Raw genomic sequence first — 27708 nt, forward strand, 5'->3', positions numbered from 1 at the left:
GTGGCCTGTGAGGAAGTCCTTCGCATACAATAGCGAGACTCCTCCTCTTCTGCTCCCCTCGCCATTCTTGTTTTCCTCCCCGCTGCCCCCCTAAAAGACCGCTGTGACGAAGTGTTCACCCTCTGGAGTTTATGATCGTAAGCTCTGGGCTTGGACAATCTGCCCAGGTTGTCTCACCACATCCTCCCCAAACCCCTGCAAGGTCGGGAGGGGAGGGATGATGAACTCCAGTTGACTGGCAGGTACACTGAGACTTGGCAAGATTAGGGGAATTCCCCCAGATTTTGTTGCCGGGAGGTGAGCATGCCAATGTTCTGCCTCTCAGCCCAGCCTCCACTCTCCACTTGTGCAAAGAGATGGCCCAGCTGTTTCCCCAGCTCCCTAGCTCCCCTAGACTTTTTCTGGAGGCAGAGGGCTCCACGCGCATACGAGGGACCCCCGCTTCTTCTTCTTCTCCTCCTCCCTCTCCCCTGCCCAGGAGATTGTCTCTGGGGTGGGGAAGGGTGGGCCCAGCTCTCCCAGGGCCCATTCCTCTGGGCAGGCCTCTCACATCCCCTCTCAGGCCGGCCTGCCGGCCTTTAGGTGCTGTGCTGTCCGGAGGCCTGGGCCATGCTTGCACCCACGGAGGCCTTGTGACACCCCACAGCAGGAAGCAGACGGGGTGGCCCCAGAGGAGGGATGGGCCACTGGTGGCCCCCCGTGGACAGGCGGATGCTCTTGCTCTACAGCTGTGTCCTGGCGGCAGCGTTTGGCCAAATGAACTTCACAGGGTGAGTGGCGGGCAGGCGGGTGGAAGGGGGACTAGTGGGCCTCCAGGTTGAGCTGACTGCTGCTCCCGTGGTCTCTGTGTCCAGGCAATGGGAGCCAGGAGTTCGAGGCCCATCCTGCGTCCCCTGGACCCCACAACCTCCCTCTCTGAGGTGCAGCCGTCTTCCTGGGCTTCTGCTCAGAAGCTTCCTGGGCTCTAGGACACCCCCCCCCCACCCTCTACTCCACCCCGTCCAAATCCACCCGCACTGTTTCTCTGCTTCTTAAAGAAGTTGGAAATGCTTTCTGCTACCGAGACAAGTCCCCTCACATGGAGCAGAACCTTGTAGGAGCTAAACCCAGTTTGCTGTGGCAACACCAGGCAGGGCAGGGCCGGGCCCAGGTGTGCTCCAGGGTTAGCAATGGCAGTGTTGGGGGAAGTAGGATTTTTAGAAGGGGATCTATAGGCCTGTCTTCTGAGGCATCTCTGGTTGGACTTGAACTCCCCCCCACCCCCAAATTTTCGGATAACAGCCAGGTATGTTAATCATTTGCACCCCCCTGGACTGAAGCATCTGTGCTAAGCTTCCCCAGTAGGAGCTCTAAGGGAGGGGCTTCTCTGGCATCCAAGGACCCTGAGGCAGATTCTCTGTTGTGGAGAAGACGGGCTAAGGGAGGCAGTCACCCACCACCCAGGTCTCAGAGCCAGAGAGCCTCGGGGTTGCCTGCGAGGTGCCAAGGAGCTCAGCTTCTCTTGCCAGGTGGGGTGAGGGCACCTCATCTCTCACCAACCCCTTGAAGCTCTTGGGAGAAGGCAGCGGGGCTGTGGGTTTGAACAACAGGGGCCTTGTTACAAAGAGTCACCACTGACTCCCAGATACCCCCAGAGTTGCTTCCTTGCTCCCCAACATGCGTCCTCTGGGTAATCCGCCTCCCACCCTGCTCTCCCTGTCTGGGATCTAGACTTGTCAGGAGTTTTGGCAGGTTTCACTTCGGCCTCTCAGCGGTCTGGCTTTAGGGGCCTCAGACAGAAGGACTTGTGTGCCTCCCCACCTGTCCCCACCCCCCTCCCCGACTCCATTCCCTCCTGCTTGGGCTCCTCCTGCCTTTTCAGCGTAGTCTCTTCTCCGCTCTGCCTTCCCCAAGCCACACAGCCTGCCTGGGCTCCCTGCCCTCCCCGTCTCTCTCCAGAGATCAAGTCCTTCGAGTCCTGGCCCGAGATGAGGGCCAGCTTTCACTCCTCAGGAGCCTGGAGCACTTGAAGCCGCAGAAGGTGAGGACTCCCGAGACCTGGGGCCACAGCCCCATAGCCTTCCCTCTCCCTGCTTCTGTCAGTGATGGCAGCTCCACTGTGGAGCACCACAGATTCCCCCTCGAGACAAGGCTGGGAGTGGCGGCTCTGAAGAAGGCTGGTCTTCTGGGAGGCTTAAGGCTCTCCATTTTCCCTTCTGTCTTGGGGGTGGGGTCGGGGAGCCAGAGCTGGCATTGCCCCAGGCCACTTGGAGGTGTCTATGTCTGGGGCAGGAAGCCCTGTCCCTGGGAAGACTGAGCGGCTGTTTCCCAGTTGGGATGGCTTAGATGACAAAGCGGTACTGTGTTTGTGTTTGTCCCTCTCAGCCTGGACACTTGTGTCCACACCTGTCCTCTGAAAGTTCCCACCATTATAAGAGAAGGGTTTTATTTGAGGGCTGTTCACATGACCAGACAGGGCTCAATGCCACCACCGAGTGTCCCTGTCACCAAGGACTCATTGCCCCTTATGATACTTTCCTCGAGTTTACTCTCAGATGCATGGGCACCCAGGTCCTTCGTCACCCCCCACACCTCTCCAACCAGGCTTCGGGTCCATTTTAATGTCTTAGGGGTTGTATGGATTCACCTTCAGGAACTGCTTGGGGCTTCTGGGTCCTAGGAGACTGCGGTGTATGAAAGGAGGGAAAGTAACCCAATGATTTCAAGATGGGGTTTTAGCCCCGATCTATCTGCTCTTCCTCAGGGTCCCCCTAGCTGCATAAGAGAAGGGGACAGGCTGGCTATCAGGGGCCCTCCGGGACACATGTAAATGTGCCTATTTTCTTTCTTTCCCACCAAGGTGGACTTCTGGCGAGGACCCGCCAGGCCCAGCCTCCCTGTGGACATGAGAGTGCCTTTCTCTGAGCTGAGTGACGTCAAGGAGTACCTGGACTCTCACGGCCTTGCCTACAGCGTCATGATCAAGGACATCCAGGTGGGTCTTCTTGGGGCCAGGCGTCTCTGCTTCCCAACACGGAGGAACCCCTAGGCCTTGGAAGGGCTAGAGCCCCAAGCTCCTCAGGGAACTCCCCCCACCCAAGGGCCGAGCTCCTGGTGGCCACGAAGGCCTTCGGAAGGAGCACTTGTAGCTGACGACAAGGGAGGAGATGGAGAGAGTGAGGAACTAAATCTCCACTCAGGCCTGTCCCCAAGCAAAGGTGTGCTGGTGGTCCACTGGTGAAGTGCTCAGCAGCTAACCCAGAGGTCAGCAGTTTGAACCCGCCAGCTGCTCCGGGGGAAAGATGTGGTGATTTACGTCTGTGCTAGTCCAAGTAGACTATATAAGCAAATTCATAGGCATTCACGTGTGCATAAGAAAGAGCTTTATAGAAAAGAGCGATTGAATATTGAGAACACATCCCCGCCCAGTCCAGATGGAGTCCATAAGTCCGATACCAGTCTGTAAATTCCTCTTCAGATTCCTGCAACACATGCAATGACGCCGAATGCAGGAAGATCACAGACCAGTGGGTGGAAAGTCTTGTGGATCCAGGGATGACAGAAGCATCTCAGTGTTGGCAGGGGTCTCCATGTGGCTTCTTCAGCTCCAGGACTCTGGCATAGCTCCATGTGTCTTGTCAACAAGCATGTCTCGCAGGGAATGAGCATGTGCCCCACCTTCAGCGAGCTATTCATCGTCTTAGCGCCTCTAAATGAGGTCATCAAGCTGCGACCTGACTGACAGGCCAAACTCCACCCCTTCATGCTTAAGTCGTAAACTGACAACAGATTATGTGACTTCCATAATATTCTTAAAGGTTACAGCCTTGGAAATCGTAATGAGTGGTGCTGGTGGTCGGGGGGTGGTGTGGGGGGTGCTCACTAGGAGTTGGCGTTGGCTCAACACCATCAGTTGGGCTTGGGTTCCCAGTACTGTGGGGAGGCAACTCCTGTGCTGTCCTCACTGTCCCCCTGTGCCTCTGTCATCCAAGCCCAGGCAGCATCCCCACTCCCCACTCCAAGAGGCGCTGGGAGAGTGATGGGAGCTGGATGGGAGCCCTGGTGGGTTCCTTCCACTGCATCCTTTCCAGCATGCTCTAGTTCCAAGAAAAATAACCTCCTATTCCACCCCCCCCCCCCCCCCGCTAGGACTTGGCTGGGGAGAAGGGGCCCAGGGAGCCTTTATCCTGACAGACCCCGCCTCCCCATCCTTACTCAACCTAACACCTTGCTTCTCCTTCCTGACCAACTGGAAGTGCTTTTTCAGCTGCTCTGTCTCTGAGGACATGGCCAGAGCTATGATAGGGGGCCTGCTGCCATGGCCCCCTCCCCACAGCAGTCATGGGCCTCCCTCCTGGGGCCCTGCGCCCCTCTGCAGAGGCCATGGACAGCTGTGTACCTGCATAGAGTCCCTCCCAAACATGTGCAGGATCTAGTCTCTTCCAGAACCCTGAGTGTGGGAACACAGAGTCTCCAGGGCTCCCACACTTGACACCACATGCCAAGGGGATCAACGCCTTCAATGGCTCTCCTGCTGTCCCAGGCAGCACCTGCCCCTCCCGCCAGGCACATCTGGTTCCCAAGCCATATGTAGAGCTCTAGGGTGTTTCTCTAATCCAGTCTCCCTCTCCAACACACCACTGGGGAAATATTCACAGACCAGCAAGTCCCCCACATCAAAAGCTACAAGGTTTCTTCGCATGTGGAGCCCAGGCCCGAGTTGAAGCTGGCATTGCCCTGCTTCTTGGGAACCCAGGGTGTTGGGCAAACAGACACCGTAGTCTTCAGAACACTGACTGCTGCTTTCCCACACCTCTGAAAAGACTCCAAAGACACCCTTCAGGTTCTCCCCCTCCCCCCGGGCTCGTCAGGAGCTGGTGGACTGTCTTCCCCTCAGCCCACCCTGTGTCCTTCAGTATAACCTTGCCCTCCGTCTCGGTCAAATGCCCTGGGCGCTCAACCCCAACAGCCAGGCACCTATCACTTGCTCTGCCTGCAATGGCTCAAGCTCACATTGTCATTTTGGAGTTCAGAATTGGGCTCAGTGGGAACCTGGCTTAGAGTCCCCAGGGCTGATGTGTCAGGAGGTTGGGAAGTATCCAAGAAGGGGGGGGGGGCTCAGAGGTGCTATCAAAGGGGGCCAAGAGCAGGCATCAGGCATGCAAAAAGTTTATGGACATTGGGTGTTATGGGAGAAAATAAACACCCAACTAAGTATGGATTTCAAAAAACACTCTTGCCCCCAAATAAGTGCATACTCACCGGTTATAACATGTTTGAACCAAGAAGAATAAGATGTGAGACAGAAGTCTGAAAAGAGCCCCTGTGAATTCTGCTAAAATTGAAGCAAGAACATCAAGTTTATGGTGAAGCTTGGGTAGATGACTGGAGAAATCATTTATGAAAACTTTATGGGACCTGGTTCCGGAGAAACCAGCAGTGTAGCCAGAGAAACCAGAAGTTTACACATCGATAACTTATTTTTTCAAAAAGGGACAAGATGGTATTGAAGAGGAAGCCTACACCGATTTGAAAGGGAAAAAAGTTAAATTCATCTTGTTCCTGCCTTAAGTGAAGAGGACTGATGAGCAGCAGCAGAAACAAATGCCAGCATTCTATAGACACCTCAACTGGTTCCGCGCCCACAATTCCGACTGAAAAATTAAAGTAGAACCCAGATCAGCTGAACACAAGAGCAGCGCTCTCGATGGAAATGTTCAGCAAATAGGATCGAGATGCTGAAGCATTTCTTGGAAGGACTGTAACTGGACTCATCACCCTGAAGACAAAGCCCGTTCAAGTCAGTGGCCGCCAAGAGGTGGAAGAGGTCCATTCAAGGCAAAAGCAGACCTATCGAGAGCAAAGGTCACGATGACACTTTTTTGGGGGGACACTCAGGCATTTTACTTGTCACCTTTTGGGAAGGCCAAACAATGATAACATCTGCTTGTTGGGAGCGTGTCCTGCGGAAGTCTCGGCTTTAGCTGGAAAAGCACCGGGAAAGCTGCACTGTCCAGTCTTTCTCTACCACGTGGTCCTCTCGTCAAATAAGGACAGTTTTGCCAGAATGTCTGTGGGAAATAATTAAGCATGCATCCTCCTCATCGCCCTAATTTGGCTCCTTCTGACTCCTGCTTCCTAACCCCAAAGAAGGGCACCCATATTTCTTCAATGAATAACGTAAAAAGGCCACATTGACATGCCTCAATTCCCAGTCCCCGCAGTTCTTGAGGAATGGACTAAACGGGTAACCTCACCACTGAGATGAGCGTCTTGACTTGGATGGAGTCTGTGTTGAGAAATAAAGCTTGTAGGTCTTAGTTTTCTATTCGAATTCCCTTTGCCCATGAACTTTTGGAAGGCCCCTTGTATTAGTTATTGCTGTGTGTACCGGCTTCACCTTGGTCTCGGAGAAGGTCCCAGCACCAGTGCTTGCCACAGTGTCTCCTGGAAGGCAGACTCTCAACACACCACTGCTACGGTGATTCACCTGCCCGAAGGTCCAGGATGAGGGTCCAGAGAAAGGCTTGCGAGTAGGTGGCTCTTTGTCTCCTGCAACCCCCTCGGCCCCTCAAGGTCGGGATCAACCCCCTGACCCATCTCTGTAGCCCAGTCCTTGTTGTTCTCAGTCGACATAGTGTCTACTCTGGCTCGTGATGAAATGAAACGTGGCCCGCCCCTAAGCCAGCTTCACAGCCCAGTACGTTCCAGCCTGTGTGTGTGCTGAGCTCCTTCGAATCACGTTATGGCAGTTCCGTCATCTCCTGTCAACTTGAGGAAGGGGTGGAGTGTAGCCTGTCAATCAGGTCGCAGCTTGATGACCTCATTTGGAGGCGCGGCAGAGATAAATAGCTCACTGGAGGCCAGGTACTATCTCTCCCTGGGAGACATTCCTGTTGACAAGCCACAGGGAGGCACGCCGATGGAGCCAGAGCCCTGGAGCTGGAGCAGCCACGTGGAGACCCAGGCCAGTGCTGAGATGCTTCCACTGCCACTGGATCCATAAGACTTTCCACTCTCTGGACTGTGATCTTCCTGCATTTGACGTCATTGCATGTGTTGGGTAAGTCTGAAGAGGAATGTATAGACTGGCATTGGTCATCTGGGCTAATATCGGATTTATGAACTTGAATTGGACTGGGCTGTGATGTTTTCTTAATATACAATTACTCTTTGCCATAAAGTTCTCTCTTACACACTTATGAGAGTCTATGAATTTGTTCCTCTGGTCCACCTGGACTAAGTAAGACACTTGTGCTCTCATGGACCACGTTCTTTTGGGATAAATAGGCTTTTTGGTGGTTAGTTTGGAGAAGTAGCCCCCCAGTCTGTCTTCATGTGGAACCACCAGTGATACCTGTCCACCACTGGTGATCTTGGTGGGATTGGAAATGCCAGTGACAGATGCAGCTTCCAGCATTCCGTGACATGCGAGCTACCGGAGTAGGAATAACCTGACAGATGATGGAACTACTACATGGTGAGGACTTAATTCTCGTAGATACTCACTGGGCTCACAGAAAGGAGATGTCTGTCTGCTGTACTAGGCGGCTCCTGACCACCCAGAAAGCTGGTTTTCACGTTGGTCAGCTGGAGGGGCAATTTGGGAGGAAGGGAGGGCTCCCTGACTGAGATCTGAGGAGGCTCTGACCTAGACGAAGTTCCTCACTTTCTCCAACCCATCGAGAGGCAGCCCCTGCGCACCAGGCATGGGCCAACCAGACAACATGGTGCTGCCTTTGAGCGGATTCCGACCCCTTGCGGCCCTGACCCTCAGAAAGACAGAGAACTGTTTCCTAGGGGATCCAAGCCTGTATGGGCAAGCAGGCTGCCACATCTTCCTTTGGTGGGTTCACAGCTGGCCGGTTCACGTCCCCGGCCTTCCGGAGGTCGGCCTGAGCATTTCACTCAGAACTATGAAGATAGCAAACCTGGCCCCGTACCTAGGTGGTTGGAGCACCCGGGGGTGGGGGGATCGGAGGAGTTAATCTGAGCCTACGGTGACGACCAACCGAGCGCTCCACGCTGGGCGGGCAGGTTGCTATGGGAGCGGATTCAAGAGGCTCTGTAGCCCAGCGACTGCCAGTCTTCTCTCGAGTTGGAGGAGGTTGTAATTAAGGTACATCGGGCCAGGAGGGCTGCTGAAGGCTGATTGCAAGCAGGGGCCTACTTACTGGCTCACAAAGGGCTTCTTCCATCACACAAAGGGGTTAGCGTTTTACCCTGGCACCAAGGCCAGCCATGCGTGGGCGGTGACATGAGCACATTTGCATAGAAGAGATGTCCCTCAGATGCCGGCGTGTGTGTCTGTGTCGTGACAGCGCGGAGGTGGGGACAGGGCCCAGCAGAGACTGGCAGGCTCCAGGGCGGTGAGGAAATTGCAGTGGGCCAGGCAAGAAATAATCTGATTCCAAAAGAGCATGATTTGCATTTAATTTTTCTTCACCTCCCCGTTCTTTTCAGCCCTTCAGGTTGGTTTTTTTTTTCCCTCCCCCTGGGATGAGTCACCATGAGGAAGCTTCACTTGAGCAACCAGCTCTGTGGATTTTAATGGCTTTTTTCTGATTACAAAATTAATAAATATTCATGCTAGATAATTTGGAGAAAGCTCTGAGAAGAAAACAGAAATCACCCATGCTCTGACCATTTAGAGAAAAACACAATTTAGGGTAAATATTGCTTCACCAATTCTCCCTCATTACCAGGCCAGGTCCATCAGCATACAAATAGCTGGTTCTTTCTCTCATCTTAAGCACCTCTCCTGGAGCCGGCCCCTCCTCCAAGTGCCCTCGTTTGCCTTGTTCCTCAGATAGCAGGACTCCTGGAGCGTCCACCACACACTCCAGTCCTGGCCCTCTCCTCCACGGTGGTCACATCAAGATGTGTTCCCCACAGAGGGGCCCCATGTAGCTCCTCAATCGGTTCCGGGATGCCACCCCTTCCTGGCTTTTCCTACCCCTCCTGGTCCCCACCCCCACTCTCCTGGCCGAAGACTTTCTGTTTCTGAACTCCTTCTTGGAAACCTCCTCTATACCCTCACCCAGGATCCCGGTGTCCAATGCCTTCTACCTCCTGATGCTCAGGCAGTGGTGGTGGTTCAGGGGGAATTCTCGCCTTCCCTGAGGGAGACTGGGGTCCAGTCCCGACCAGTGCACCTCCCACGCAGCTGCCTCACCCTTCAGTGTAGGCCGGCATGTTGCTCTACTGCTGAAAAGGTTTCAGCAGAGCCCCCAGATGATGACAGACCAGGAAGAAAGGCCTGGCAAGCCACCTCCAGAGAAACCCCTGGGGGAACCATTCTGCTCTGACCACCCAGGTCTCCCTGGGTTGGAGTTGACCCCACGGCAGCGGACACCGGCGGCCTGGGTGCTGCTGTTTCTGCAGACATCTGTGTACCTGCAATTGTCCCCTCTTCCCCCTGCGCCCCCAGAAGCATTTCCCCTTTTCTCCTGGGCACACGTGGCCTTCTCCTCCACGGTGCTACTGACTGTCTGTGTCCCCACTCGAGTGGAGGCCCAAGGGGCAGGCTGCCCAGCACGCAGTATGCGCTCAGTAAGTACTTGTTCGCTGAGCAGCAGGGTTTTAGGATCGGCCATGGTGTTGGTAAGCGTGGGGCAGGTTGGGAGGAGTGCCGGGGAAGGAGTTTGGCTGCATCCAGGGTCAGGGACACAGGGATGATCAGACCCTTCACTGGAGCAGGTGAGGCCAGGTGCTGGCTGACTCACCCATGCGACCATTAGTGAAGGGAGGGACAGGCTAACTCCACAGCACTATGGGTGCCATACCCCCTCTGAAGGAGCCCGGGGTGCCTGGCCATGCCTTGTCATGACTGATTCATCTCACAGCAGTGGAGTCACCCCAGGGTTACTGTTGCCTCGTTACGGTCACTGTCACCCTCAGTACTTCCATTGACTATTGTCCAGGCTATTGCACACAGGCCCTGTCGATATAACTTGACATCCATTTCATAATGGGGAGAGTGTGGGCCGGAGGAGTTGGTCATTTTCCCACACACATGGCAGACTCTGGAGTTGATCTGAGACCGTCTGGTTCCAGAACCAGCCCCCTTGGTGTCCGTGCCAGCTGTCTCCTCTGGGCATGCTTGGGTGTGGCACTTTAGCTCTGCTTTCTGAGGCTCGGCTACTCGTTGGGTTGCTAACCACAAGGTCAGCAGCTTGGAATCACCGGTGCCCCACGGAAGAAAGATGAGGCTTTCTACTCTCATCAATGGTTACCGTCTTGGAAACCCACCGGGGCAAGTTCTACCGTGCCCTAGAAAGTCACAATCAACTCCATGGCAGTAAGTTCCGAGGTTCAATCTTAGCCTCGGGTGTACCGCGTGGGGAGGGGTCCACTCCAATAGCATCAGATCTGTAGTCATTCCCCATGCAGGTGTGGTCTGCAGTGACCAAAGTCAGGTCCTTGCTGCTGGGCAGGCTAGTTGTGGAGGAAGAGACCAGGGATGAACCAGGTGGGGTGCCCCTCGCTCCCGGACCCAGAGCTCATTCAGCTCCATGTCTCCCACTAGCCGTCCATTTCACCTGGATGTTGGCTCACCTGCTGAGAGGGCAGGCTCCTCCAGGCCTCCATGCAGCCTTCCGAGGTCTTGTGCCCCTCTCCTGCCCACCTCATCCTGCTGTTCACTGCTGCAGTCTCATCTTCCCAACCCTCGTCCCGGCCACCTGTCCCATGGACTTCCCCAGGTCATAAATGAATTCACACTCGGGCCACACTTCCGGGGAGACAAATGGCTCACTTCTGAGGCTCTTTTCTCCTGCCTCAGAAGTCCCACAGGGCTGTAATTAGACATTCTGGAGGAAGCCAGACTGAATTCCTTAGCTCTTCCTTCCACTTCCCTGGGCCCTGTGAAGGGAGCAGCCCTCAGTGGGGTTTTCAGGCCTGGGTGGAGCGGGCTGTAAGGAGTGTGCAGGGACCCTCATTTGTGACCGGCAGCCGTGGCATCTCACGCAGATGTGAGGCTGTTGGGGAAGTTGTTTGCAGCTTGGCGCTCACCTATTTACCTCTCGATGTTGTGCGCCACTCAGCTGGGCCTCCTGTGAGCCGGCCTCCGTGGGCAGGCCGGGACCGGGAGGGCTGTGGGAGAAGAACTGCCTCTTCTGGTCTGCTCTCCTGTCTTCTCTCTGCTCTCTTGTTTCACCCACCACCTCGGATCCTCCACCCCAACCCAAGCGCCCAGGATTTGACTCCAGCTCACGGCAGCTTCTTCAGCAGCTGGTCGCCCTCGGCTTCTGGTCTTTCTCACCCCTTCTTGAGTCATTTGTTTTGTGGTTGGTTTTGTTGTGGTTGAGAAGATACCCTGTGAAACATGTTACCAGTTCAACCATTTCTACGTGCACCATTCACAGTTCTTCAAGATGTCCTTCCATCCTCACCCTCCGTGACCAAGGGCTCGTTCATCACTGACCAGCTCCCTGCCTACCTCACGCTGGGTTCCCGTCTCATCTTCCAAGTTGCTGCTGTCACTTTGATCCGGTGCAGTGTCTGTGACTGTCAGATGCCACCGTGCCGATTCTGACTCACAGCCACGCTACAGAAGGAAACACCTCCCCGTCCCACATCATCTTCCCAGTATTCCTTACAGTTGAGCTTGTTGTGGCTGCCAATGAGTCCATCCATCTTCTTGAGGACCTTCCTCCTTTTCGATGACCTTCTACTTCACCAAGCACAATGTCCTTCTCCGGGGACTGGTCTCTCCAGACAACATGTCCAAAGCATGTGAGACAAAGTCTCACCATCTCCTGCCTCTAAGGAGCATTCTGACTGGACTTCTTCCAAGGCAGATCTGTGCGTTCTTTCAGTGGTGCAAACGAGCCCTGGTGGCATAGTGGTTATGCCTTGAACTGAGAGCCACAGTGTCGGCAGTTCAAACCCGAGATCTGCTCTGAGGGAGAAAACGGAGGTTTTGACTCCCGTAAAGGGTTACAGTCTCGGAAACCCCACAGGGGCAGTCCTATCCTGTCCTAGAGGGTCACTCGGAGCCTCTGCTGGCTCAAAGGCAGGGAGCTGTTTCTGTTTTTCATTGCTGGCAGTCCTGGGTACGGTCAGTCCGCTTTGCCAGCACCACGATTCAAGTACATCGACTCTTCTTCCTTCTTCCACTTCGAACACTCACACACATACGAGGCCTGTGAAGATACCACACCGTGGTCAGGCGCACCTTAGTCCTTAAAGTGACATCCTTGCTCACTGGTGCTCCAGTTTACCCAACGCAATATGTTGTTTGATCTCTTCACTGCGACTCCCGTGAGCATTGGCTGTGGATCAACTATCGTTTGATTTTTTTAAAAAAATTATAATGCTCAAGGCAGACCGTCTTTACCAATTAAGCCAAACCAGGCTGAGGTTTTCAAACGTGGGGACGTATTTGGGTTTGTTTTAAAAGTGACCTGAGCGGCTCTAGAGAGTTTGCAGTGGCTGACTTTCAGAAGTAGGTCGCCACATTGTCCTTCCAAGATCCTGTGGATGAATCAGGACCTCCAACCATTAGCAGCCCATCGACTAGCCATCTGGCACTGCCTATTCATGAAAAGGCCCAGCCAGAAGGTGCCTTAGAGGCAAGGATGTTAGACATGTGTCAGGAGAGACCAGTCCCTGCAGAAGGACATCGTGCTTGTTAAAGTAGAGGGGCAGTGACAGAGAGGACGGTCCTCAATGAGATGGGCTGACCCAGTGGCTGTCACCATGGGCTCAGATGTGGAAACAGTTGTGAGGATGGCACAGGAGAAGGCCATGTTGGGTTCTGTTGTTCATAGGGTCGCCGTGGGTCAGAACCGACTCCATGGCACTGAACAACCACAGCAACATCCAAGGAGAACCAAACACACTGCCAACTCACATCAACTCCGTAGGACAGAGTCTAGCTGGCCTTTAGTGCCTCTGAGGCGATACAGCTTTATGGGAAAAGACAGCCTCATCTTCCTCCTTGGAGAGGCTGGTGGATTCAAACAGCTGGCCTTGCGGTTAGCAGCCCAACATGTGCATAACCCACTACCCCACCTGGACTCTCACCATCTACCGATCCCTAGGAAATTAGATGCCCAGCCCTTCCAACCTCATTCCAGCGGGGCTGTAGCCTGGGACCGACTCGGGGTGCGCTCTGGCTCACCTGTTCCTGGGCCACCTGCTCCTGGGCCACCTGCTCCTGGGCCACCTGCTCTGGGGCCACCTGTTCCTGGGCAGGGCAGCTGGTAGCACCCAGCTGTCCCACAGTGACAGGCGCACATCAGTCATGGAAGGCTGTAGCGATCTTGGCCAATTTCCTTGGAAAAGAAAAACAAATTCCTTTTGTTCGAGCCACCCAGGGTGGGCTGCTGCCAGTTCTCGAGGCCAGCACTCTCCAGCCGGATGGCACGCCTGGCCCTGGTCAAGCCTGGGTATCCCGGCCCAGGCAACTCAGCTAGCTACAGTGGTCTCGAGAGTAGCCAGCTCTCAGAAATAAGAATGAGCCCAAGTACCTGTTTCCAAGCTCACTTCTAAACCTGTGGGCATGAGCCTGGTGATCCAGCCACTAGGTCGTCAGGTGTCGTCCAGGGGATGGCTTACCCGGAGCCAGTGGCAGGGCCTCCCTTCCAGCCCTGGTAGTTGAAAACTCCCCGGTGTGGCTTCTGTTTAACCAGAAGGGCTTTGGGGTGTGTGTGTTTGTTTGACTTGGGTTTTTTTTTTTTTTCATTTTGGAAGTTCTTACTTATTGAAGTAGTGGAAGAATGTAAAAACAAAGTGAAGAAAACCTAACACTGGCTCAAAAACATCACAGTCCTACCAGGCTTCGCTAGCATTTGGGCGCTTTTTGTTTTGCTTTCACATTTTAGAGGCAGTTTTCCCTGGGTCCAACGATGCATGTTCTTTTATTATTTAAGGAAACATTCGAACGACAAGGATCGTGCGTTCGACTTTTCGACTGTTGGTGTTTTGCGTGTGTGTGTGTGTGTGTGTGTGTGTGTACCTATCTGGACAGACCGCTGTCTTCTGGTGTCATAGGGTGGAACACTGTTCCCCCTTATACCATCCTCGCTGTCCCTGCTCTCTCCAAGCCCATGGTGGGAGATCTGGGGTCAATCCCTCTCATGAAGCCCTTCCCTATGTGCGCCCACTCTCTACCAAACATGGTCTTCTTCTTCTTCCTTTTATCCTCTGGTCTTTCCTGACGGTGTTGTCCAAAGGAAGCAAGATGAAATGCACAGGTAGATGTAGCTATTATTCCTGATGGCCTTTACATCTGACAGCCAGCCTGAAGGGATGGTAAGCTAGCAACTAGCTGCTGGGGTTCTCACCCACCTCTACCATTTGTTAGCCTTGCTGTGGCATCGCGTTGCCTCTCTGAGCTGCCACATCTCTCAGGTGGAAAGAGTTCCCATCTGTTCAACACGGCAATGAGCATCAAGGGGTGACTAAAAGGTCCTGGCAGGATCTGGTCAGGAGTTGCTTGTGACCCAGAGCTGCAAACACGTCTTAGCTGTGGGCTGAGATCCCCACTCCCCCACCATCGTCCTGTGGCAGAGGGCCCCTTTTTGTGTTGGGTGGTCAGTGTGGCATCCTGACTGCCATGGGCCCTGGATGGGTATGGAACTTGGGTAAGAGATGCCCTCCCATCTCACTGAGACCCAAGTGGGGAGATAAGAGCCAGGGTGACGGGGGAGGTCCAAGTAGTGGATGGTTACCCCAGTGGCACCATCCTGCCTTTCTGTAGTCAATGGGCAGGCCCCTGTGAGCACGATCCGCAGTTGACACAGTGAGTCAAAGGCTCTTGGCCCACTAACAATGCTTGGGCACCATCATGGCCGCTTGTTCCTGGCTGCTTTTACTGTCCCTCTGAAGCAGGTTGGCATTGAGGGAGGTATGGACCAGCCTGGGTGGGTCTTCAATTCTTTGTTTCTTCTCCCTCGGCCCCTTCGCCCACCCCCACATCCCGTGCTCCTGCCCTTTTCTTGGCTCTCTCAACCTTTTTCTTTCAGTGTGTGCAACTGGAAGTGAACGTGTGCTACGCACTGTCTGACTGGAGACACAGATACAGAACCCGTTATTCTTACTGAAACACAGCATGGGATTAACATTCAAAGCCAACCAACCAGCCTACATTTTAAAATGCCAAACATAAAATACTGGTCTGGACCGGTTTTGTCCATACTTGGCTCTCCAAGCAGCCGAGGCACCACCTGTGGGGGCTACTTCTAAGGAATAAAGTTGATATAGGGAATTAGGGAGCCCTCTGCTCAGTCCAGTTTCTGTCGGTATATGTAGGTCAACTTAGACCTTGACTCAATGGAGTACCCAGACAGAATATAAGCGATGTTGGCAGTAAGGTGCACCTTTTCCAAAATGCTTGTGTCCTCCATTAAAGATGTATGTACTCTAGGAGGTGGGCAAAGCACGGCTGTCTAGATTTTCAACCTTGGCGAAAGTCAAGGTTCCCGGCTTAGCAGGGGCAGAGGCCACCTCAGAAGCCTGCTCTCTGAACACCTTGCCCTGAGTGCGTGTGGAGAACCGCAGCAGGGATTACGCCAAGGAGAAGCGTCTCCAACCCACCCACAGCTCCTCCCGCATGGTCCACGCGCATGGCGTGGTGGCCCCTCTCCTGGGCTGATGCTGCCGTTGGGCACCGACAGGGTCTAGAAGAGGTGTGATGTGCTCTGATGGGCCCTCCCTCCCTTCCCCATTTGTGGTCCTGCCCCCCAGGTGCTGTTGGATGAGGAGAGAGAAGCGATGGCAAAGTCCCGCCGGCTGGAGCGCAGCACCAGTAGCTTCAGTTACTCCTCTTACCACACGCTGGAGGAGGTAGGAAGGCACGGTCAAGTTCGAGGCTCTGTTGCCCATTGGGGTCTTCCAACTCGGGCAGAGATTCATGTAGGACTCTCAGGGCAATCTCAATGGGAGACTGTGAGCGGACACTTGAGGAAGGGAGAGCAGACCTAGCTAGGAGGTAGGTATCCGTTAGGTAGCCAGAGCCCAGGATTCAGACAGAGAAACTAGAGTCATAGGGAAGGACGGGACCAGGTCAGTGCTCGGGACCTGAGTAAGAACTCTGTGGTGAAACATGGAGTTAGTGACCTGCTGCTGGCCTGAACAGAACAAGCAAGCGGCTGCCTTCATGTCCACCCCTCTGGCTGGGGCCTGAGAGGCCCTGGCATCTCCACAATCAGCCCTGTGTTCAGTGGCTCAGCTGTGGATTCTGGAGGGCGGAAAGGACAGGAAGCCAGGCACATCAGAGAGCCATGTGTGCAGAAAACAGAGTTGACTTCATGGGGACACATGGCTCAGCTTGGCAACAGCTGGCTGGGGCTGGCAGGAGAGGGTTGACTCATGTGACAAAGGAGACTCTGCAAGGCGGGCACAGCGGTGGCCCCCGGAGAAAGGACCACAAGGCACAGGCTCCGCTTCACATGCAAGGGGCATGACAGAAGCCATCTTGTCCACTCTGTCATGACCACTGTCACTTCACAAGGCTGTGATAGAGGAAAATGTCTCTTCGACATTTGCTACTGAAAAGAGCAAGTGAATGAGTGAATGATGCCAGTCACTGCTGACTGAGGCCAAAGATAAATGGCACTGGGACCCTGACTTTAAGGGCCTCGGGATCTAAAAAGGGCAGTAAGACCCAAACACCATCCCTGGGTCTTCAAGATCAATTGACTGGATTGAATGGTCCAAGAGAAAGGAGGCAGGAGGGAGAGGACCACACAGACAGGCCTGGGGATTGGAGCAGGTGCAGGATATGCTGCTTCTCTCAGGCAAAGGCCTAGCTCTGCACAGAGGTGAGAAACCTGGAACTCTAAGCTGGTCACCACTTAGGGTCCTCAGCCCTAGAGGGCATCCTCGGTGTTTGTATTCTTGATCTGGGGTGGGATCTTTTGCACCCTTCAAGGGAGGCAGGGAAGCAATGGCGAGAGGGAGCCGAGGCGAAGAGGACACCCCGAGAAGTCCTGGGGTTCACCTCTCTCTCTCTCTACAGAGCTGCTGGTGTGGTAACTAATTCACTCCTTTCAGATATACAGCTGGATCGATAGCTTTGTAACAGAGCATTCAGATATTGTCTCCAAAATCCAGATTGGCTACAGCTTTGAAAACCGGTCCATCCTTGTCCTGAAGGTAAAGGCATGGTGTGAATGTGTCCACTGCCCCACAGTCACTGTTCTAAGGTGAACTCGTGGCAGTAGTGACTGGGGGTGAGAGGGAATTTGGGTTTTGCGGGGAGGATTGTGTACCCCTGTCCTAAGATGACCCATTGGCTTTGGGGCTGCAGGGATCTCCCCACCTTTGTAGGCGTGGACAGGCACCTGGTATATTGGTCAGGAAGTAGGTGGGAGGGTGGCTAAGGAGAGGGAGTTGCAGAAAGCATTGTCACCCAGGATGTGGGGTCTGAGTATGGGTGAGTCAGCCTTCTTCCTGTTGCCTCAGTCGCTTCATCTGGTAAATGGGAAGAGAGATGATTAGGGCCTCATTTCCACATGACCTAGGTTGTCTGGTTCAGGCGGCTCCACAGACAGACTGTCCTGCCCTGCCCTTCCCAGTGACCCTTTGGAAGGAGAGTTTGAGAAAATTAGGCTCGGCAAGCCCTTGGCCAAGAGGAGGCAGGACAGGGACACGTGGGACCCCATGTACTTACCACTTAAAACTGATTCTCGACATGTGCCTTAAGGTACAGTCAGGGGTGCAGGCAGGCTGGACTTGACACCGGCTTCCAGGAAAGAGAGGTATTTCATCTCACTCCCCCCTGGAACCCCCCCCCCCCAGGCATCATCCTCACACGTCAACATCTGGTCCACAGGCTGAGTCGGCACCATCACTTGGGAGCTCATCTGAGATGCAGCGCTTTGGGGGCATCCCTAGGGGCATGCGGGGCCTGGGGACACTCAGAGAGAGAGACAACAAAACGGAGGTCTCTAACGCTTTTGTGCCATGCTTCAGCAGAAGTTTGCTCGTTTTCATAACGAGATCCCGGTAGCTGGTAATAACAACTCCATCCGCGTTTATGTGAACCCTTGAATGTGCGCCGCCGGCCAGAGCCGTCGTTCTACTGAGACGACGATGCTTTGAATCACGTGGCTTTGCCTGCAGACGCGACGGCCCGCACTGTTGCTTCCCGCCCTCCCCGTGCTGTCTTGATAGTCACTGGGTTTTTGTTTTTTTTAAAACATTTTATTAGGGGCTCATACAACTCTTATCACAATCCATACATATACATACATCAATTGTATAAAGCACATCTGCACATTCCTTGCCCCAATCATTCTCAAAGCATTTGCTCTCCACTTAAGCCCCTTGCATCAGGTCCTCTTTTTTTATTTTCCCTCCTCCCTCCCCGCTCCCCCCTCCCTCATGTGCCCTTGGTAATTTATACATTGTTATTTTGTCATATCTTGCCCTATCCGGAGTCTCCCTTCCCCCCCTTCTCTGACGTCCATCTCCCAGGGAGGAGGTCACATGCGGATCCTTGTAATCAGTTCCTCCTTTCCAACCCACTCACCCTCCAGTCTCCCAGCATCGCCCCCACACACTTGGTTCTGAAGGTATCATCCACCCTGGATTCCCTGTGCCTCCAGCCCCCATATGTACCAGTGTACAACCTCTGCCCTATCCAGCCCTGCAAGGTAGAATTCGGATCGTGGTAGTTGGGGGGAGGAAGCATCCAGGATCTGGGGGAAAGCTGTGTTCTTCATCGGTACTACCTCGCACCCTGACTGACCCATCTCCTCTCCTAAACCCCTCTATGAGGGGATCTCCAGTGGCCAACACTTGGGCCTTGGGTCTCCACTCTGCACTTCCCCCTTCATTCAATATGGTATATATATATATATATACACACATATATACATACACACACACATATATATATATATACATACATATATCTTCTTTTTTTTTTGCATGATGCCTTATACCTGGTCCCTTTGGCACCTCGTGATCGCGCTGGCTGGTGTGTTCTTCCATGTGGGCTTTATTGCTTCTGAGCTAGATGGCCGCTTGTTCACCTTCAAGCCTTTAAGACCCCAGACACTATCTCTTTTGATAGCCGGGCACCATCAGCTTTCTTCACCACATTTGCTTAGTCACTGGGTTTTGTCATAACCTGGTGATGGTGCATATCTGTCATATGGTCTGAGCCAGAATTTTTTCTTTTCGGAGCTTGAACCGGTCATTAGCGGAAAAGAAGGAGAGACCCTTGTGAAGCTTCCGGTCAGCGACTAATGACCTAACTCAGCCGAGAAAGATCTTACAAAAGCAAGCTTGTTGTATAGTCGTGCCGTCTGAAAATGACCGTTGGAGCAGTGTTACGCCTAGATTTATCACAACCTCTAGATTAAAACGGATACTAAGCATTGCTAAGGATTCGGTGTGGTCTAGTGTAGGAGAAGTCCAGGGAGGAGGGTGGACATGACACCGTGGGTAAAACCACACTGGGTGACATCATGGGCGGGCCCCAGGGACATCCCTGCAGAGCCGCAGGCTCCTGTCCCCTTCCTCCTGCATTTTAGCAAGAGCCTGGTCACGTGACGTTGTGTTCACGTGCCGTCTGAGCGTGTTTGCCTATGAAGCTTTCCAGCCTGGGGCTTCCGTGCTCCTGGCTGGGTCGCTGTGCTCCCCAAGGGTACCACCATCTCCTCCGCATCCTCTCGGGCGCCCCTTCATGCCGCACCAGGCATCTGCGCTCACACACCCTCAATGGCAACCCCTACCTGGGGCGTGGAGGTGCTGGGCGGAGGGGCGGGGTGGGGGTGGGGGGCAAGGGTCTGGTATCCTTCCAGGACCCTTCTTGGTGAACCCGGGTGGTGCCTGGTTCTCTCTCCCAGTTCAGCACTGGAGGCTCTCAGCGGCCGGCCATCTGGATCGACACGGGGATCCACTCCCGAGAGTGGATTACTCACGCCGCTGGCATCTGGATTGCCAAGAAGGTCAGCAGGGGCCTGCGGCCGAGTGGTCACCGGGAGTGGCCACCAGGATGGGGGTCGGAAACAGGGTTGGGGGGTGTGTGTGGAGAGTAAGGCGCACCTCACCTGCTTCAGGCCCTCCCTGAGAAGTAACCGTTGGCGCCTTCGGCATTGGGGCGGTCCATTTCTTGCCGGTTCTGGAATAGCCCCGGCTACTCTGATGTTCTGCTGCCCGGAGTCCGGGCCACAGCAGACTCCCTGGCCATCTCCATGGTGGGGGGCCAGGCCTTTGCCTCAACAGGAAGGATGTCCTTGACAGCTTAGTGTCACCCCTTCTGGACGCCCCATCTGTGCAGCTGTCCTGCGGTACCTCCCAGGTGGCAGCAGGACCCGCCCCTCCTTTCGTGCAGATTGTCAGTATATATGGCAAGGACAAAACCCTGACAGCCGTCCTGGACGCCATGGACATCTTCATGGAGATTGTGACCAACCCCGACGGGTTTGCATTTACACACAGCATGGTGAGACTACCGAGGGAGGACCGACCTTGGGGGAGGGAGGGGAAGCTATTGAGGCCACAGCGCTGGGGGCTGGACCTTCAGGGGATCCTTCCTGAGAGCACTCCTGAGGGCCAGAGGCTGGGGCTTATTGTCCATTCCCTCCTGCTGCCTAGGGAAACCCGTATGACAGCTTCCACTAAGGCCTCTCCCCGCCACCCAGAACCTGACTCACTGCAGACCCCAAACCACCCCCAAAGTAGCTGATCTCCAGCCTTGGCCCGGTCTCCCCTAGAGCGCTCCTCCCATTCTAGTGCTTGCTGCCCCACCAGCCCTCTCCGTAGGCCAGGACCTCCCGGAGAGGCGCCCACCGGGGCCGGGCCCAGTTAAGGAGGCCTTCTGCCCTGGGCTTTCTCAGAACCGCCTGTGGCGGAAGAACAAGTCCTTCAGACCCGGCGTCTTCTGCATCGGTGTCGATCTCAACAGGAACTGGAAGACAGGGTTTGGAGGTACGGGGACCCGCTGGCCCCAGGGACAGCCCTAGGCAGTTCTCCCATGGGGGTCCAATGACATGGATTCATAAGTTGGCATCCCGGGGCAGGGCTGAGCTGAGTCGAGTGGGCATTGGCCAGGGACAGGCCAGCCTGCGGCTAGGAGTGGCTGTGCCATGCAGGGAGAGGTGACATGGGAGCATTCATATGCTGCCCTTTCATGCTAAGCCCGGCAGGGAGCCTGGAGCTCCAGACACAGGGGCGGACCACAAGGTTGAACCCTAACTATGGCTGAGAAAGGCTTGGAGAAGTGGCAGGGACTCTTGTTGGCTGATCGATACCCAGAGTTTATGGTGGCCCCAAGCTTATGTGGGAGTTAAAAGGCCTCTGGACTCATTCCCAAGAGCTACGACCTGCCATTTGCCCTGGGGACAGCTAGATTAATCCATCAGATGTAGAAGGAGCCATATCATCAAGAGGAACTCACACTGCCTGGCTTATCTTTTTGGCGCCCTTGCTTGGAGTCTCTGAGCTGGTGTCTGTCTGCATGGCTGTGTGATCCCAGCATGAGGAAGAAGCTACCTCCTGGGCTTCTTCATGGTCCTTTGACTGCAGTTCTCACCACACTGGGGCACTGGAAGGAGATGGGAACACAAAGGCCCAGGGAAAGCTCGGAATCTGCGTGTTCACTGCATGGAATGCTGGGTCTGCCCAGGACTGAGGACCCAGATGGTCCAGTGACCACATGGACACAGTCCTGGGTTCCCCAAAGTGGCAACCACACGACAGTGGAGCATCAGGATCTGTCTCCATTGAACACAGCCCCACGGCGGTTGAAAATCACATAGTGTGGGAGTCACGGGAGGGTCTGGGGCGGTGCGGGTGACAGCTGTGTCAGGCAACACAGCTACCTCCAGGTGATCACCTATCCTACGTGGGTGCCCATGTGGACCCCAGGGCTGACTAAAGTGAGCGCCCAGAGCCCCTGAGGCAGACTGGCCAGGAGAAAGACGGATGTACACTTAGAAGAATGTTTATGGGCTTTTCCATGGTGCGGTGGGGTGGGATGGGGTGGGGGTGGGGGAGTAGGTGCACAGTGGGGCTGGGGAAGGGGGCAGAGGGTACAGAGAGAATGAACAAAAAGCACCTCAGAGGAGACGCCAAGCTCCCCAGTGCCAGTACCCAAAGATTACTGCTGAATAATTCACCATGCCCTCCCGAAGATTTCCCCTTGCTCCAAATTACATTTTTTAGAGAAGGAAAAATAAATAGCGATGGAATCCATTAGCAGCTCCTCCTGAAGCAGGCAGGCTCCCAAGGATCTGGGCTGGGAGCTGCAGAGAGGCGGCCACCAATTCCCATTTGGTCTTGAGAAGATTAGTTTATTCTACTCGGCTCAAACCAGAACTAATGGCCTCAAGTGTTTCTCCATATTTGGGCAAAGCCACCTGGCCGTTGGTTGGCAGGGGAACCGCTCGGGGAGCGTGGGCTGCTCTCAGCCTCCTCGCGGCTCATCTGCTGCTATTTGTCATTCATCAAGTGTAGCAGGTGCGTGAGCGCCCGGCAGACACAACAAACAGGGCAGCTGTGTGCTGGGCCCACTCCACCCATGGGCCTGCTTCTCACCCGCTGGCTCCTGGCAGACACAGCCCCTTCCAAGCAGGGTGGCACCCTCCCTGCTCCCCGGTGACAGAGCTGCCTCCGGGACTGCCCGTGGCCAGAAATAGCAGGTGTCTAGGCCGATGACTCAGGCCGAAGATTTTGTTTATGGTTTTATGAACGCCTTAATTTAATTGCTGCCTAATGAGTAAGCTGTAGGTCACCCCGTCCCCCCACCTGTGCGTGCCCTCATTTGCACGCTTGGGAAGGACGGATTTGGGGAGCCAGTGCCTCTGTCAGCCTGGTGACTCTCTGCCCCACAGCCGCTGTCCCGGGAGGTGGTTAGGTCCTGGTTCTTGTATTCTCAGGTGGCTCTGGACTTGGGTGACCTTGACCACTCGGCCAGGCTTGGGTGCTGCTGCTTCAAAGAGGAGGAGACAGGGGAAGAGCTGGACTGACTCTTTCCAAATATGGCGTGAACCCGCAACCCTTGGCGGGTTCAGCACGGGCCAGCCCAGTCCTCTCGATACGGCCCTTAGCCCAGGACGAAAGAGGGAGTAGAAAAGGAGAAGGGGTCAAATGAAAGTTGTGGAAAGAAAGTAGAAACGGGACCCACTCAAGGCCCCAGGAAGAAGTTTCAAAGACTCCCTGGCATGTGTGGCTCTGAGACCGCCCTTGTACCATTCTGGGGTCTGTTCTCTCTTTGGTCCCTATCCCTAGCCCATGGAGTTCCTGGGGCCACCTTGGTGACCGAGCTAAAGCAGACACGATGTCTGAGTTCTCTGTTCGCAGCAAAGCCGAGCCATGCCCACAGCAATTAGGCAGGGTCCCGAGGGGAGCAGCCCAGCGTGGTGGGAGAGAGACCTGTTTTCTCCTGGATGGGCCTTCTGAGGCCCGTGTGTCTCCCTGATGGAGCCATGAGTAGGCGTTCCCCGAAGGAGGCCCGGCGGAGCTCTGGGCAGCTGTGGAGTTGCTGCTTCCAGGAAGAGCCAGCCCCCTGCTGTATTAGACCAGAGAGTGCTGTAGTAACAGAGGAAGGGTCGCCTCCAGCCCATCCCAACTCATGCCGTCCCACCTGCATCAGGGTAGTGCGGGGCTCCCGCAGGGGGCTTTTCTGGTGGCTGGTTTTCCAAAAGGACATCACCAACCCGTCCTCTCCAGGGGTCCTTGGGTAGTTTTGAACCTCCGAGCTTTGGGCGTTAACTATTTGGGCCTCCCAGCGACTCCTCTGGCTGTCATAACACCCCCCGGCCCCCAACATGGGCTTCGCACAATGCAGGTGGCTGTCCACAGCAGCTCTCTCCCAACCACGGTGGAAGGCCTCAGGATGCTTCCATCCGCCTGTCCCTACCCCCCCAACCCCCATGCTCCCAAGTTTGCCACATCCAGCCACACAGACAGACGGTCGGCAACATGCTTGGCTGCTAAAAGCTTGGGGGGTTCAAGTCTGTGAAGAAAGTCCTGGGGGCCTACTTGCCCCCGAATCAGCCATCAAACCAATCCGGTGGAACCGTTCCCTCTGCGTGGGTCGCCGGGTGTGGGAACTGAAGCCACCAGGGTTGGTTTGGTTTTCCTTGACAGCTTCTGGCTCGAAGTGAGACGGCATCATCTCTGCTTCCCTTCTCAAGGGTCAGAACAGACCCTATGACCTCAGCCAGACTGCAAGGGAGGCTGGGAAATGCAGAGGCACACGCGGCTGTTTGGGGAGCCCTCGGTGTCTCGGCTGCACCTGGGGAATCTAACTCTCTGGGGGGGGCGGGGTTCTATTTCACTTCCAGGAAGTGGCTCTAGCAAAAACCCCTGCTCAGAGACTTACCGGGGACCCTTTGCTCAGTCAGAGCCAGAGGTGGCTGCCATTGTGAAGTTCATCACGACACATGGCAAGATCAAGGTCCTGATCTCCATCCACAGCTACTCTCAGATGCTCATGTACCCTTACGGCTACACACTGGAGGCGGTTTCCAACCAAGAGGAGCTGGTGAGATTAAGGAGACCTGTGTGCCCAGGAACATCCGCACCCGGCAGAGAGTTCCGGCTCACGCTGTAAACCAGTGTTTCTCAACCTTTGGGTCGCAACCCCTTTGGGGGTCCAAGGACCCTTTCACAGGGGTCCCCCGATTCATAACAATAGCAAAATGACAGTTATGAAGTAGCAACGAAAATAGTTTTATGGCTGGGGAGTCACCACCACATGAGGAACTGTATGAAAGGGTTGCGGCATCAGGAAGGTTGAGAACCATGCTGAAAACAGACCTCAGGAGACAGACAGAGAGACAGAGACAGAGACAGAGAGAGAGAGGCCGAGCTCAAAGGCCAGGGATTCAATCCCACTCAGAGGCACCTTGGAACATGGGGCTGGCTATCTGCTGTCCAAAGGTCATGGCCATGAAGCCTGGTGGAGCAGTTCTATCCTGCATACCTGGGGTGGGGGTGTCCCAGGAATCAGAATCAATGCCACAGCCACTGGTTGGCTAGACCCACGACAGATTCAAGGTCAAGATCATAGAAAAGTCCAAGGCCCTGCCAAAATCAAGCAGACTCTTAAGAGGGTGGAAGGAGCTTGCTGGGCTCCTGTGAGGTCAAGTCCAAAGCCATAGGCACTCTGCTCCCTCCTCATGAGGGCCACCTGGACACCCGACTTGAGGATCTCTCCCCAGCTGGTGAGGGTGTGGCATGGGAGGCTGCCTTAGACCCTGGCATATCACCGTCTGCATCTAACCCTGCAGTTCCTTCTGGCCAAGGACGCAGTGAAGGCCCTGTATGAGGTCCATGGGGTTGAGTACATCTACGGCAGCATCAGCACCACCCTCTGTGAGTCAGCCTTCTCCTGGGAGACTTCAGACCTCCCACTCACCTGGGTCAGGCTGAGATGCCACCAGACTCCCCTAGCCGGGCGGAGCCTGAGTGGACTCCTATACCTGGGTACCTGGGTGAATGAGGGGGACCCCAGGAGGTGATTCCTTTACAGCTTTAGTGAACAGCATCTAACACCTGCCTAACAGCTAAGACCCCCAAGTCTGATACCCCTAGGAGTTTCTTCTCACATGGGGTGGTGAATGAATGGGTGGGGCCTCCATTGAGGAGGGCAGGTGGGCCTGGCTCTTGATGTGGCCTGAGGTGGGTAGGGTTAGGGTCCCAGGGCCCACAGCCCACTCAGCAGGCTTCTGTTCTCTGTGGCCATGCCTGTCTTCCCATGGGGGGACATGTATTGGCCTGCTTGTTTCCAGACGTGGCCAGCGGGATCACGGTTGACTGGGCCTACGACAGTGGCATCAAGTACGCCTTCAGCTTTGAACTCCGGGACACTGGGCACTACGGCTTCCTGCTGCCGGCCTCTCAGATTGTCCCCACTGCCCAGGAGACGTGGATGGCTGTGCTTACCATCATGGGGCATGCCCTGGAGCACCCCTACTAGGGGCTGGGGCAGGGTGTCCCAAGGTGAGGGCTCCTCCCCAAGCCCAGGTATACATCCCCTGCCCCACCCCCAAGCCCCTTAGAAAATAAAAATGAGTTTGAAAGGCTTCTCCACCTTTATGCTGGCTGTATGTGTATGTGGGGTGCAGGTGGAGGGGAGCAGAGGCCTGGACAGGTCACTGCACCCCCAGGTTTGCCATCAAGAGAGAGAGGGAACTCCTACCCAGAGAGACAGCCCCCGGGATAGGACAGTGCACCCACTGTCCCTGGGGGTCATTTCATGGCAGGCTGACACAGAGGGGACAGGGGTCCAGCTGAAGGCATGGAGGCTCCATAGCAGGGAGGTGGGCACACACAGGCAGCCTCCATTTCTCCTGCTTCCTCACTCCTGCTGGGCTGGATTGCAGGCCACATCTTCTGAGAGCTCTCCCGGGTCCTTTTGGTCTTGAGAGCTTGGTCCCAACTGGTCTGAATTCACACAGCAAAGCCTCACATCAGGGCAGAGGAACCCTTCGTCTTCCTCCTCCATGTTGAGCAATGGCTCCAGACCAGGCCCGGGCTAAGCAAGCACTCTTCTAAGAGTGGTGGTGTTGCTGTACCCTGGCTCTGACTCCCGGCCATCCCACCATGCACAGCCACGTGAAGCATCACCTGGCCCATGCCTACCCCATGCTGACATGCTCAAAGCCCCTGGGGGCGGCGACTGAGTCTTTAGAGTTTTTCCAAGCTAGGCTTCATCTGTTGGCACAATATGGGACAGTGTTGGGTTGCGAACCATAGGATCCTCCCTCTTAAAAAAAATTATTCATTTATTTTCGTGGAGGATATACCCAACAACGTCAAATCCAGCAGATGCTACAATTCAGTGGCCTTGATGACATTCTTCGGGTTGTGCCAGGTTTTCAGTGGCCCGCGTTTTGGAAGTAACTCTCACAGAGCCTTGTTTTCTAGTCTGCCTGTGCCTGGCAGTGCCACGGAAACCTGCCCACCATGGGGGACACTGCTGGTGTTTGAAGCTCTGGTCACACAGCTTTCAGCCGTCATCGAGCAACAAGCCGACAGGCGGGTGGTAGCTGAGCGAGAGCGCGGTTCAGATCCGGAGGTGCCCAGCCCCGCTCCCCACACTTCCTTGTATCCACTGTTTTCCCTCATCTGTGGAAGCAGGGCGGTGGGTCTCTGCTCACTCCTCAGGGCAAGGCAGGAGCCAGCCAAGATGCTGAGTGGGTTTGTGGACGTTTCCAGCCGAAATCACTCATCTGAAAATCCAGGTTTGCCTGAGACAGGAGAGGGTCATGGATACCAACAAGTTACCCCAGGAGCACACAGAGCACAGGATTTTCCTACCAATCTCAGGCAGGGGAGAGAGCAAGACATGGTGAGAACAGATCCCTCTTCCCACCCCGCTAGTAAGAAGAGACAGGTTGAGCCAGTTGATGGAGAGAAGGGATCAACGGCGATCAAACCCAGGAGGACACACATTCAATATGGCGCCGGAGCAGTCCCACCAACCACGGCTGGTGAAGGGGCGTCTGGCTAGGTTATTAGAGGTGGCCATCGGAGCAAGGAAGAGCTCAGTGGGTTAACTGTTGAGAGCCCCCAGCAAAGACTCAAGAGGGTTGGCTGTGAGAAGGCCTAGGGGAGAGGCCCGAAGGCCAGCACCCACAGGGGCACCACGGGGATGCCAGTGCCAAGGGCCGGCTGTGCCACCTGGGAGCCCCTCGGGACAGTCTGGGTTGTTACTCTTGGCAGAACCCGCTCATCTCCAGGGGAAGAGTCAACACAGGAGGAGGGGCCCAGCTCGGGGGGAGCAGAGCGTCTGGTGAAATCCGCTGGTGTTTCTCAAGA

General features: G+C 55.0%; 1 protein-coding gene across 1 annotated transcript; it reads left to right on the plus strand.

The window, feature by feature from the left end:
- The first annotated feature begins 678 nt into the window (after positions 1–678).
- On the plus strand, positions 679–25864 carry CPA5 (carboxypeptidase A5). Its single transcript, XM_075557393.1, has 11 exons — positions 679–770; positions 1939–2020; positions 2840–2974; positions 15673–15771; positions 16981–17082; positions 19785–19886; positions 20273–20383; positions 20778–20868; positions 24228–24427; positions 25176–25260; positions 25677–25864. Exons 1-11 carry the CDS (start codon positions 679–681, stop codon positions 25862–25864), a joined length of 1287 nt encoding a protein of 428 aa, XP_075413508.1.
- The last annotated feature ends 1844 nt before the right edge of the window (positions 25865–27708 follow it).

The sequence above is a fragment of the Tenrec ecaudatus genome, chromosome 9 (genome assembly GCF_050624435.1).
Source record: "Tenrec ecaudatus isolate mTenEca1 chromosome 9, mTenEca1.hap1, whole genome shotgun sequence".
Taxonomy (NCBI): domain Eukaryota; kingdom Metazoa; phylum Chordata; class Mammalia; order Afrosoricida; family Tenrecidae; genus Tenrec; species Tenrec ecaudatus.